Source organism: Gigantopelta aegis, chromosome 2 (genome assembly GCF_016097555.1).
Source record: "Gigantopelta aegis isolate Gae_Host chromosome 2, Gae_host_genome, whole genome shotgun sequence".
NCBI classification, from domain to species: Eukaryota; Metazoa; Mollusca; class Gastropoda; order Neomphalida; family Peltospiridae; genus Gigantopelta; species Gigantopelta aegis.
In genome coordinates, this window is record NC_054700.1 from 47461209 (window position 1) to 47473430 (window position 12222).

The 12222-nt window shown below is 38.1% G+C and overlaps 1 protein-coding gene across 1 annotated transcript in view; it reads left to right on the plus strand.

Annotated features, from left to right (window-relative positions):
• Nucleotides 1-12222, plus strand: part of LOC121388770 (adhesion G-protein coupled receptor V1-like) — a 179110-nt gene that overhangs the window by 85140 nt on the left and 81748 nt on the right. Inside the window, exons 44-52 of the mRNA XM_041520265.1 lie at nt 474-659; nt 1968-2107; nt 2528-2627; nt 3647-3826; nt 5845-6187; nt 6663-6807; nt 8065-8206; nt 10262-10506; nt 11180-11361. Coding sequence (XP_041376199.1) covers nt 474-659; nt 1968-2107; nt 2528-2627; nt 3647-3826; nt 5845-6187; nt 6663-6807; nt 8065-8206; nt 10262-10506; nt 11180-11361 — 1663 coding nt within the window. The remainder of the gene's footprint in view (nt 1-473; nt 660-1967; nt 2108-2527; nt 2628-3646; nt 3827-5844; nt 6188-6662; nt 6808-8064; nt 8207-10261; nt 10507-11179; nt 11362-12222) is intronic.

The following is a 12222-nucleotide window of genomic DNA, read 5'->3' on the forward strand; positions in this document are numbered from 1 at the left end:
GTCATATACCCAGGGTTCGTATGGAGTCTGGAAAACCTTGAAAAGTATGGAATTTTGAAAATCCATTTTCCAGACCTGGAAAAAGTATGGAAAAATACCTTTTTTGCAAGTTGATTTGGAAAAAGTATGGAAATTTGTCTTTAGGACCCATGTAGAAAATTTCAATTGCGTGAAACCGGCGGAATCTGATGATGTTTTCTCATTTCGGCACTAACGTACATTTGGGAAATCAAGACTAACATTTGCCGACATTTACCGAAGATTTGAAGTATGCGCTTACGCAATGCATATGACAAAAAAATTATCCATTTTGTCAAATTTTCCGAAAATAGGGGGAGATGTATACTGATTATTGAGTAACATGAGTCTTGAAAAATATTTTTTTGTCTTGGAAAAAGTCTGAAAAAGGTCTGGAATATTTTTGTTTCCAAGGTGTATGAACCCTGTATACCTAATCTTTTAATTATTTCCAGTCATAACAGTGACAGTGCTGGATGACACTAAGCCAGAAGACAATGAGACGATCACCATTCAGCTATCCAACCCACAAGGTGGTGCCACCATCGGGCCAAATTCAAATCTGACTGTTGTTATTCTCGAGAACGATAACGTAGCAGGGGTGCTAGCATTTGATTCAACTGCATACCTAGCTAATGAAGGTACTGTATTGTAATAACATGACAGAATTTGTTTTTAATGGTGTGATATACAAGATAGTGATTAACAATTATTTAGAAGTTTATACCTTGGTGCACAACTATTATTGTAATATGTCGGGTTAAGTTAATTTTTGTCTCATCTTCATGAAGTTATTGGTGGTGATATATAGGTATTACTTTGCCAAAGATGGTGGCGGCAGTGAAGTTATTGGTGGTGATATATAGGTATTACTTTGCCAAAGATGGCGGCAGCAGTGAAGTTATTGGTGGTGATATATAGGTATTACTTTGCCAAAGATGGAGGCGGCAGTGAAGTTATTGGTGGTGATATATAGGTATTACTTTGCCAAAGATGGCGGCGGCAGTGAAGTTATTGGTGGTGATATATAGGTATTACTTTGCCAAAGATGGTGGCGGCAGTGAAGTTATTGGTGGTGATATATAGGTATTACTTTGCCAAAGATGGCGGCGGCAGTGAAGTTATTGGTGGTGATATATAGGTATTACTTTGCCAAAGATGGTGGCAGCAGTGAAGTTATTGGTAGTGATATATAGGTATTACTTTACCAAAGATGGTGGCGGCAGTGGCATCAACTTTTGTATTTACCTCTGGTGTTCAGTTTTTGCATTTAGCTCCATTTTTCACAAACTGTAAGTCTTTGATCATTAAAACATGGTTTGTGGTTGCACCATGAACATTTAAAAAGCAAAATTCTGGATACCTCTTAAAACCAGACGTTTTACTTGGTCCTAAGCATGTCCGGTTTAGAGGAGTTTCACTGTATTACTTTTCAGCAGTGGCTTTAAAAGATATAAAACAAAGTAAGGCATTTGCAGAAGGCAGAGAGTTAATAAAAAGGAAAAAAACCAACAAACCCCAACAACATAGAAGTGAATGATGATAGTCGTGATGATGATAATGTCCAGTTACATTTCAAATATGCATATTCTGTCAGTTCATCCAGGATGAAGATTAATGTTAAAGTGAAAATCCACCACCAGCACTGGTTTAGAAAGACATATAACAATAGGAAGCATTTGCTAAAGGCAGAAAGGTTTTCAAAAACCTCCAAAAACTCCAACAAACTAAGAGTCCATCTCAGCCTCCATGAAAAGGTTATTTTTTGATAAATAATTTCAGTTTGATTTGACATAAGAATAAAAGTAAAAGTGTTTTGGAAATAACAAAACCCTCCACTATTTAGAAAACTATTGGCTCAGAAATAAGTAACTTGTAGTACAAATACTATATTAAGAAAACAGTGCTCCATGTGATCACTATAGAAGTGACTGTTTTGTGTTGTTCAGGAGACAAGCTGTCTATCCGAGTGACGCGCACGGCCCCGGCTCACGGCCAGGTAACGGTAGACTGGAGAATCGCCGGCGTACGAGGCACAGACCCTACCACGGGATTCAGAGAGTCTTCTGGCATGTTCATCTTCTTCCCGGTAAAAAACCCTATTAATAATATATTCTTAATATAGATGTGCTGTTGATAATCCCCTACCAGTCCATTCAGAGGGAACTATAAGTTTTATCTGATCAGGTTTGACGATAAAATTATGGTCCTTGAACTTAGGAGATATGAAAATTTGTTTTCCAGACTTTTTTTATTTAGCAATGCCTGAAGATATTGAGGTGAAAGTTTGTATCTAGCTTTATCTTGTACTGTTACAGATCAGGTTTAACTTTTATGGTGATGTACCTTTTTTTTTCACTGAGTTATGGCCCTTGAATTTAAGAGATAGGAAACTTTGTTGGGTTATTGCTTTAGCAGTACACTGACAATGCTTGTGTTTACTTCACTGTCAAGTCTTGTGCTTTTGAAACTTCTAAATATTTGTTTAATATACATTTGTTCCTTTAAGGGTGAGCTCTTCAAACTGATAGGGTTGGAGGTTTTGCTGGACGATACTCCAGAGGTGAATGAGGAATACCAGATTGTGCTTCAGAACGTCACCACATCAGGTCAGTGCAGTTCTCAGCAGAATAAAGCAACTGTTTATTGAGGCAGGATGTAACTCAGTGAAAGACCACTTGATGTACAGTGGGTTGTACAGTCGATTCCCAACTAGTAGCTATAACTATGGTGCTAGAAGCCATCCATGAAATACATACGCACAAAATCTCCTCTCTCTTGTACACCTTTTGTACATTTGATCTTTACCCCCTTCCCCTATATCATTCTTTCACACTGAAAAGTACAATGGATTCAGTTAAATAAGAGCTTGGCAGCGAAACCCCTACCCCAAACCTCCTGCCCAAACCCCCTCCCTCATCCGGGTGTATGTACTTTGTGGATTGCCCCTTACATTAAAAACTCTTGTTGAGTTTTTATTATTATGATGATGATGATGCTTATGGTGATTTTGATAACAGTGACGATGATGACAGTCATGTTAATGGTGGTGACAGTGATGATGATGATGATAATGACAATCATGACAGTCGTGTTAATGGTTTTGACAGTGATAATGATGATATCCAGTTACTTTTCAAGCATGCAGCTCAGCTCCTGCCAGTTCATCCAGGACAAAGATTAATGTTAAAGTTTGTTTTGTTTAACAACATCACTAGAGCACATTGATTTATATATCATTGGCTATTAGATGTCAAACATTTGGTACTTTTGATATATAGTCTATGGAGAAAACCCGCTAAAAAATTTCTATTAGTAGCAAGGGATCTTTTATATGCACCATCCCACATACAGGATAGCACATACCATGGCCTTTGATGTACCAGTCGTGGTACACTGGCTGGAAATAGAAATTGCCCAATGGGTCCATCGATGAAGACTGATCCTAGACTGACCGTGCATCAGGCGAGCGCTTTACCACATGGGCTATGTCCTGATCTCCTAATGTTAAAAAGAAGATCGACCACTGTCTCATGAACTACTGCTTCTTATTAATAATAATTAGTTTCCTTGAAGCATCAATGTTTCATGGACATATTTTTTAAAATTAGCTTTTCTAATCTTGCAGGAATTGGCAGCACAGGAGCTGCAGTTGTTAACCCCCAAAAGGGCACAGCTCTGATAACAATAGGGGGCAGTGACAACCCCCACGGAGTGATCCAGTTTGCAGTGGCATCCACGTCTGTGAGAGTGGAGGAAGATGTGGGACGAGTCAGTCTCCAAGTGGACAGAAAGTTTGGAGCAATCGGTAATTCACTTACACAACTAGTTTGTGGATATACTGTAGATCCTGAAATTAATGCATCCCTAAATTAATGCGAGTGACGGTGGGCAGACTAAAATGCTGCATAAAATTAATGCGAATGGACTCCCTTTGAAATATTACTTTTCTATCATCATTAAAGTTAAAGGTCTCTTCAATGAGATCAGTTCACTAACATGTCTGTGTACACATCAATTACCCTGTTTAATCCCTTGTGTTTTTGGTGAAATCAACTCAAAGCATATGTTTTTAGCAATTATTTACGTAATGTGTATATTTAGCTAAATCATGTATGTCCTATTACAACTGTATCTTTATCTATAAATGGTGATTTCAAAGTCATAATGAAAGAACAATTCACCCAGTGGTATGCTGATGAAGTTGCATCAAACTTGATCAGTAAAAACAAAGAAACCGTTGACCGCAGGATTAGCGTGCTAAAACACATTCACGCACGTTGGATCATGTCGGCTATTGACAGGGTGGCCAAAGACCCTGCAGTTGTCACACATGGCTGACAGCCTGCTGAACTATTGGAAAATTAGTCTGTCTCATCTACGATGAATTGTTTTCCAGTTGTGTGTTATAAATATATTAGAATTTTAATCTTTGTCTTGTTTTAATAACATGGGGCACATAGGCAAAAACAGAAATAAATGTGTCATATTATTAATGCGAATAACACAATCTCGCATTTTTTGCATTAATATTATGATCGCATTAATTTCAGGATCTACAGTATGCACTTATATATAGTTTGTAAAGATTTGTAGATAGATTCAGTGATAGAAATAATTTTTAAAGAAATTCAAGGACAGATTCAATTAAGGAACTAACTTTTAAGAAAAGTTTGGATAAATTCAATTACAAAACTAGTTTGTAAGAGATTTGCAGTTAGAGTCAATTAGTTATAAAATTCAAGCACAGATTCAATTATGGAACTCCATGTAGTTTGTAAAATATTCCCCAATAGATTTAGTTACAGTTTTAAAGACATTCAGGAAGTTATGAATGTGGTGTAAAGCTCCATATTTGATTGAAGGAAGGAAATGGTTTATTTAACAACACACTCAACACATTATATTTACGATTATATGGCGTCAGACATATTGTTAAGGACCACACAGATATTGAGAGAGGAAACATGCTGTCGCCAATTCATGGGCTACTCTTTTCGATTAGCAGCAAGGGATCTTTTATATGCTTCATCCCACAGACATGATAGTACATACCACGGCCTTTGTTACACCAGTTGTGGAGCACTGGCTGGAACGAGAAATAGCACAATGGACCCACAAACGGGAATCGATCCTAGATCAATCGCACATCAGGCGAGCACTGTACCACTGAGCTACGCCCCGCCCCTCCATATTCAATTGGATGTCTGAGCTGTCCATATTATGCTGTGACTCTTCTTTCATTGGTTGATTCTACTTCCTGCCCCTCCAAAATGCACATCAGGCGAGCGCTGTACCATGTAGCCCCTCCATATTCAAACTACAGAGATTCCCCGCCCCTCCATATTCAATCGCACCGGGTGAGTGCTGTACCACTGAGTATGCCCCGCCCCTCCATAAATGATATTAAACTGAGCTGCCCCTCCAATCTACACATTGTACTGAGAGTCCATGGTGTCGAGTCCCCGCCCCCCTCACATGCGAGCTTGCCCGCCCCTCCATATTCAATTGGACATCAGGCGAGTGCTGTACCACTGAGCTACACCCCGCCCCTCCATATCAATTTATCTGTTACACTCTATTATTTGCAACAGGCGAGTGCTGTACCAAATACTGTCCATGTAGCTACTCCCCGCCCCTCCATATTCAATTTCATGTAAATACTCCCTGCCCCTCCATATAATGTTGTATAATCTTCTTTTTTTCAGGAAACTGTTCGAGTTTCATATATCATGGTTCGACTCGAGGATCAATTTTGAACAGGAATGAAATACTGTCCATGTACCTTCATGTAAATATAGTATAATGTTTATAATATTTTTTCAGGAACTGTTCGAGTTTCATATATCATGACTCGAGGATCAATAACAGCCTTATCGCGAGACATCCTTCAGGAGGCGTTGCCAGGTTCTGACTTCATTGTCAACAATGGCCACATTGACCTGGTAGGTGGGCAGTCATCGGGGGCGATCTCTGTGGACATTGTGAACGATGACCTGCCAGAGATCGACGAGGTGTTTCTCGTCAAGTTGACTCAAGTGGAGTTGATTGGCCTTGGGGACAAGGATCTGCCTCCCCGTCTGGCCAGTTCGGGAGTCATAGCCGAGATCATAATCGGAGCTAACGATGGAGCGAAAGGGGTGTTCGTATTCAGGTCTGACTCAAGAAGGTAAATAAATGCATGTCTGTTTGTTTCAGATTTAAAGTTTGTTTTGTTAATGACACCACTAAAAGGGCTAGTATTTTTTTCCATTAATAACAAGTGATCTTATATATGCACCATGCCATAGACAGGATAGCACATACCATGGCCTTTGATACTGATGTATTGGCTGGAAGGAAGGAAGAAAATATTTTATTTAATGATGCATTTGTTTAAAGACACAATTGGAGAGAGAGAGAGAGAGAGAGAGAGAGAGAGAGAGAGAGAGAGGGGGGGGGAGGGGGAGGGGGAGAGAGTGAGTGAGTGTGAGTGTGTGTGTGTGTGTGTGTGTGTGTGTGTGTGTGTGTGTAGGTGTGTGTGTAGGTGTGTAGGTGTGTGTGTGTCTGTGTTGTGAATATGTGTGTATTAGATATTTTAGTCTGGAATAAAAAAATTAAATATTAACACCCCATTGGCCTATTGTACTATTACTCTGTTTCAGGATGACTGTGAATGAAATGAACATCAACATCTCCCTGGGGATTATTAGAGAGGGTGGACTGTATGGCAATGTTTCTGTCTTCTACTACGCCCAGGGTATCACAGAGGGCGCCGTTCTAGGAACAGACTACTCTGTTCAACCAACAGTAAGTCATTAATTCCTCTTTTAAGATTCTTTTGTTTTTCTTCTGTGTTAAGATATACAATTAATCATGCTTTAGATTTGGGGTCTGGTTGTGTTGAAAAAGACCTCTCTCTAGATCAAGTCTTCTTTGGTGCCCCAAAGCTTGTCAGCCAGTGCTTTAACCTTGCTTTGTTGTACAAGGGGAAAGACTGCAGGATGAGCTCTGAAGACTGTCAGCCTGTTTGACAATGTCTGCCAGCTTCAGGTAGTAAATATGAGACCGGAGATGGCAGTGACCATATTCAGTTCATCAAGCTTTATCTCAAAATTATTTGACTATCAGGAACTGCTGTTTGTGGTTATGTTATTGTTATTTTGTTGTTTACTTGTTACTTTATATTAACCTCTCAAAACCAGACCCTTAGTAAACCAGAATTCCCTCAAAACCAGATGTTTTTCACGGTTCCTTTTTAAATATTAAATCAGAACAGAACCTGTCTAAACTAGATACCCCTAATAAACTGTACATTTTACTTTGTTCTGTGGGTGTCCCATTTATAGAGGTTTCACTGTATTACTATTTGAATTGTTGTTTGAGTTCATCATATGACTAATGTGATACCAGGATCTGTTGTCTGTGGTTACTTTATCTTGTTATTCTTATGCTACCTGGATCTGTTGTCTGTGGTTACTTTATCTCGTTATTCTTTTGCTACCTGGATCTGTTGTCTGTGGTTACTTTATTTTGTTCTCCTTTTGCTACCTGGATCTGTTGTTTGTAGTTACTTTATCTCCTTATTCTTTTGCTACATGTACCTGGATCTGTTGTTTGTGATTACTTTATTTTGTTATTCTTTTGCTACCTGGATCTGTTGTTTGTAGTTACTTTATCTCCTTATTCTTTTGCTACCAGGATATGTTGTTTGTGATTACTTTATCTCGTTATTCTTTTGCTACCAGAACTTTGTTTGTAGTTACTTTATTTTGTTATTCTTTTGCTACCAGGATCTCGTTTGTAATTACTTTATTTTGTTATTATTTTGCTACCAGGATCTCGTTTGTAATTACTTTATTTTGTTATTATTTTGCTACCAGGATCTCGTTTGTAATTACTTTATTTTGTTATTATTTTGCTACCAGGATCTCGTTTGTAATTACTTTATTTTGTTATTATTTTGCTACAAGGATCTGTTGTTTGTGGTTACTTTATCTTTTTATTCGTTTGCTACCAGAAGTTACTGTTTGTGGTTATTTTATCTCATTATTCTTTTGCTACCAGGAGCTGCTGTTTGCAGCAGGAGAGCGTCACAAAGACATTGTTGTGAGAATCATCGATGATGAGATACCAGAGGGAAATGAAACCTTTGAGATCATTCTCACTAACCCTCGGAACGGGGCTGAGCTCGGGAAGGAATCAAAAGGTGAAATATTGACAGAAATAAACAACATACAAATGTAACAGAAAAATCAATCTCCAATTAGGGGATTTAAACCACAGACTCATCAGACTATCGGTCCAGCACTCTACCAACTGAGCTAATAGCTACTGAGGTCAGGTCAGGTCAGGTCATAGGTTTTAATGTGCACATTCAAAGCAAGCTGTTGTAGCGCATGCCTGTCATGGGCGCAGGTGTCGACTTACACTGTCTCCTCTGACCAGGACAGGAAAGGGGCTGGGGGAGTAGAGGGGACCGCTCGCGCTTGACAAGTGCAAGAGAGAAAAAGCAGCCCGACCATTGTAGTGTAGTGCAGTGTAGTGTAGTGCGGTATGGGTGTAGTATAGTTTATAGAAGCTATCTCATAGGTTTTTTCGAATACGATTTATATCACATCACGAGTTGACATAAAAATTGTATTCGAAAAAACACCATGAAATGATCTGTTTATTATTTACATCTTTCCTAAGTTTTTATTCACTTTTTGTTAATATCTTTCGTGTATCCTATCGAAAACACGTAACGCCATGATATATTTTTTTTTGATGAAAGTTTTCCAGAACATTTACTTGACCATAGACTTTTTAGAAGAAATTTGAATATAAATTATATTTATTTAATTATTAAATCAACATTTATTTAATAATACTGCTGTGCAAACATACCTGACAAAACAATCCTCCAAAAGCCACAAAAACAAAATGAAACGAACACTGTTAAATTTTAACTTACACTCAATGACAGAACATTGTGAAATCATTATTTAGCTTCTTATTCAATGCGTTTTAGATATTTTATCGTAATTGCACTGCATATCTCTTTTTTAATAGGTACAGTTGTTTAAATTACATTTTTTATTTTTCAAGTACGATCAGATGCATTGGTAATTATCAAACTTAAGGTTGGACTATACCAATTAAATTCCCATAGGCGACCATGTTAACGTTTGTGTTTAAAAACACTATATGCAATATATCAACCAAACTATGACCCATAAATATCAGTACTACAACCCCTACCTCAAAGTATTAACTGTACCTTTCATGGCTCATTTTCGGTATAACCAGATGTTTCTACAACACCCCTAGTTTCGCACAAAATTTGAGTACTTTTTTTTTTACATGTACCCTATACATGTTCCAAGCACAAGGCTACTTGACACAGTAGTACTACATCAAATAAAATTGTATAAATTTTTAGCCCAGATAAAACCAATGTTTTTTTACAACCAACACACTCACATTTATAACAAATCACAGGACTTGTGGTGTTAACTTCTCTATCAAAAGTTCGGTGCACCTCAAACTTCGACCCAGCTGGAAATTAATTGGTATAGTGCAACCTTAAATACGAACAAACGACACAAAGGGAGATAATTTAAACATGAACTTTTACAAAAAAGTAAATACAATTTCTATATTTTCACTGTAGCTAAAATACAGTGAAAATATTACTTTTCACCAGATATCACTTTGATGGTTTCTGTAGGTCTATATATTTCATTGCTATATATATAATAAAGTGTAGTATAGTGGTGTTTAGTGTTGTGTAATACTATAAAACTTACTTTTTGGTTTGATTTTTAACTGCCTCAATAACTATAAAGTTTATTATTTAAAGAATATTAAATAATGTCCATGTTATGGTATATGTACTTATTATCCACATGATTCAACATAACCGAGTCAATAAAAATCATACAAAGCACATGTGTAATGATGTAATTTTGTGAAGCGACGTCATATCATGATGTTGCTTCCCAAGTCCTAGCTCAGATGTCATTTCGTCGTCTCCTTCTAGTTATGGTCAAAACATTTTGAGAAGGCCCTTGCTATTAATAAAAAATAAAATAAAGAAATGATTACACTCACATGTGAGTCGTAATGATTTTACGAAAATCGTGTCAGGATTCAAGTATTACTCTTGCTCTCACTTGGGCAGTACAAAAATCATGAGACTTGTTTCATAAAATCAGTATAACACACAAGCTTGTATAATAATCTCTATATAACTCACCATTTTTTCTTCTTTCATCTGCAGCTCAGATAACCATATCAGCCAACGATGATTCTGGAGGGTTTGTCAGTTTCGACTCGAGCAATGAAATCATATTGTACGAGTCTGACAAAGGTGATGACTCGAGGAGCAAGGCAGCACTCACCCTAACTCGTGGTCCAGGGGTGTACGGTGCCGTGTCAGTCGAGTTTGTGATCATTGCCAGCGACGACGCACCGGTCACTGATCTGACACCCAGTACAGGAACCGTAACCATAGGCAATGGCCAGGTGTGTATGAGAGAAAATGCGAGAAACTATTAGTGCAATGACAATGTGAACTAGTCTGTCTTGTTTTTTGCTTTAAATAAATATTATTGGGGTTTTTTTCAAAGATTCATGAAAATATTTGCCAGATCAGGTTTTTATTTTCATTTAAAATAAGAATTATTAGTTTTTCTTTTTAAAGATTCTTGAAATATTTGTCCACATATATACAAAGTGTTGTGAAATCGCAAAAATTTATTGGCTACAAAATTAAGGTTTTTACGGTATTTAGAACAGCTCAAAGATATTTGTTTTATTGTATAACATTGTATGTGACTGTATTGTATAACATTGTATGCTGTTGTATTTTGTAACATTGTATTCAGTCCTTTTGTATTACATTGTATTGTTTAATATTGTATTTTATTGTATTCTGGAGATAACCCTTGTTGATGATATCTCTAATATTGTATTTTATTGTATTCAGTCCTGGAATGGTGTTCAGGAGATAACTGTTGTTGATGATGATATCTCTAATATTGTGTTTTATTTTATTCAGTCCACTGGTGTTCTGGAGATAACCCTTGTTGATGATGATATCTTTAATATTGTATTTTATTTTATTCAGTCCACTGGTTTTCTGGAGATAACCGTTGTTGATGATGATATCTCTAATATTGTATTTTATTGTATTCAGTCCACTGGTGTTCTGGAGATAACCGTTGTTGATGATGATATCCCTGAGGACATTGAGACATTCTCCATCATCCTACGACGTCCAGTCGGCTGCCAGCTGGGACAGATCAAACGGCGAGTGATCACGGTGGGATCGAGTGATTCTCCTAACGGAATGTTCGAGATATTTGTCGCCAACACAAGGTAACGTCGGCTGAGGGTTTGCAGGTTGTTTTGTGACCTCTGACATTTATTTTATTTCATTTCAACTTATTTTCTTGCTTATATCCAATTAAGATTCAAGCACACTGTCCTGGGCACACACCTCATCTATCTGGACTGTCTGACCAGGACAGTGGGTTAGTTGTTAGTTGGTTAGTGGTTAGTGAGAGAGAAGGTGTAGTAGTCTTGCACCTACCCATTGAGTCGTTAAAACTCACTCTGGGTGGGAGCCGGTACTGGGCTGCGAACCCAGTACCTACTAGCTTTATGTCTGATGGCCTAACCACAATACCACCGATGCCGGTGACCTCTGACAGTCTGGGGGTTGTCAGTTGGTTAGTGGTTAGTGAGAGAGAAGAGGGAGGAGTGCTTGCCTGAGGTGGAATAAGTAACAGAATTGATTGCTTCTGATATACTTTGAAGTTTTTTCCTAATCCCATCTTGTGCCTCACAACTGATACATCAAAGGCTATGTCTACGAAAGTGTGTTTATAATATAGTATGGCTCTTTTGGTAAGAATAACCTGTCATGGCAGCAGGTTTCCACCTTCATTCCCTCCTTCTTCCTCCCTCTCTCTCTTTTTTCTCTCTCCCCATCTCTCCCTTTCCCCTCTCCTCCCACTCTCTCTATCTCTCTCTCTCTTTTTCTCTCTCTCCCTTTCCCCTCTCCTCCCTCCCTCTCTCTCCCTTTCCCCTCTCCTCTCTCCCTCCCTCCCTCGCTCTCCCTCCCTCCCTCCCTCCCTCTCGCTCTCTCTCTCTCTCTCTCTCTCTCTCTCTCTCTCTCTCTCCCTCACCCTCACCCTCCCTCTCTCTCTCTCTCTCTCTCTCAACCAATTGAAAAAA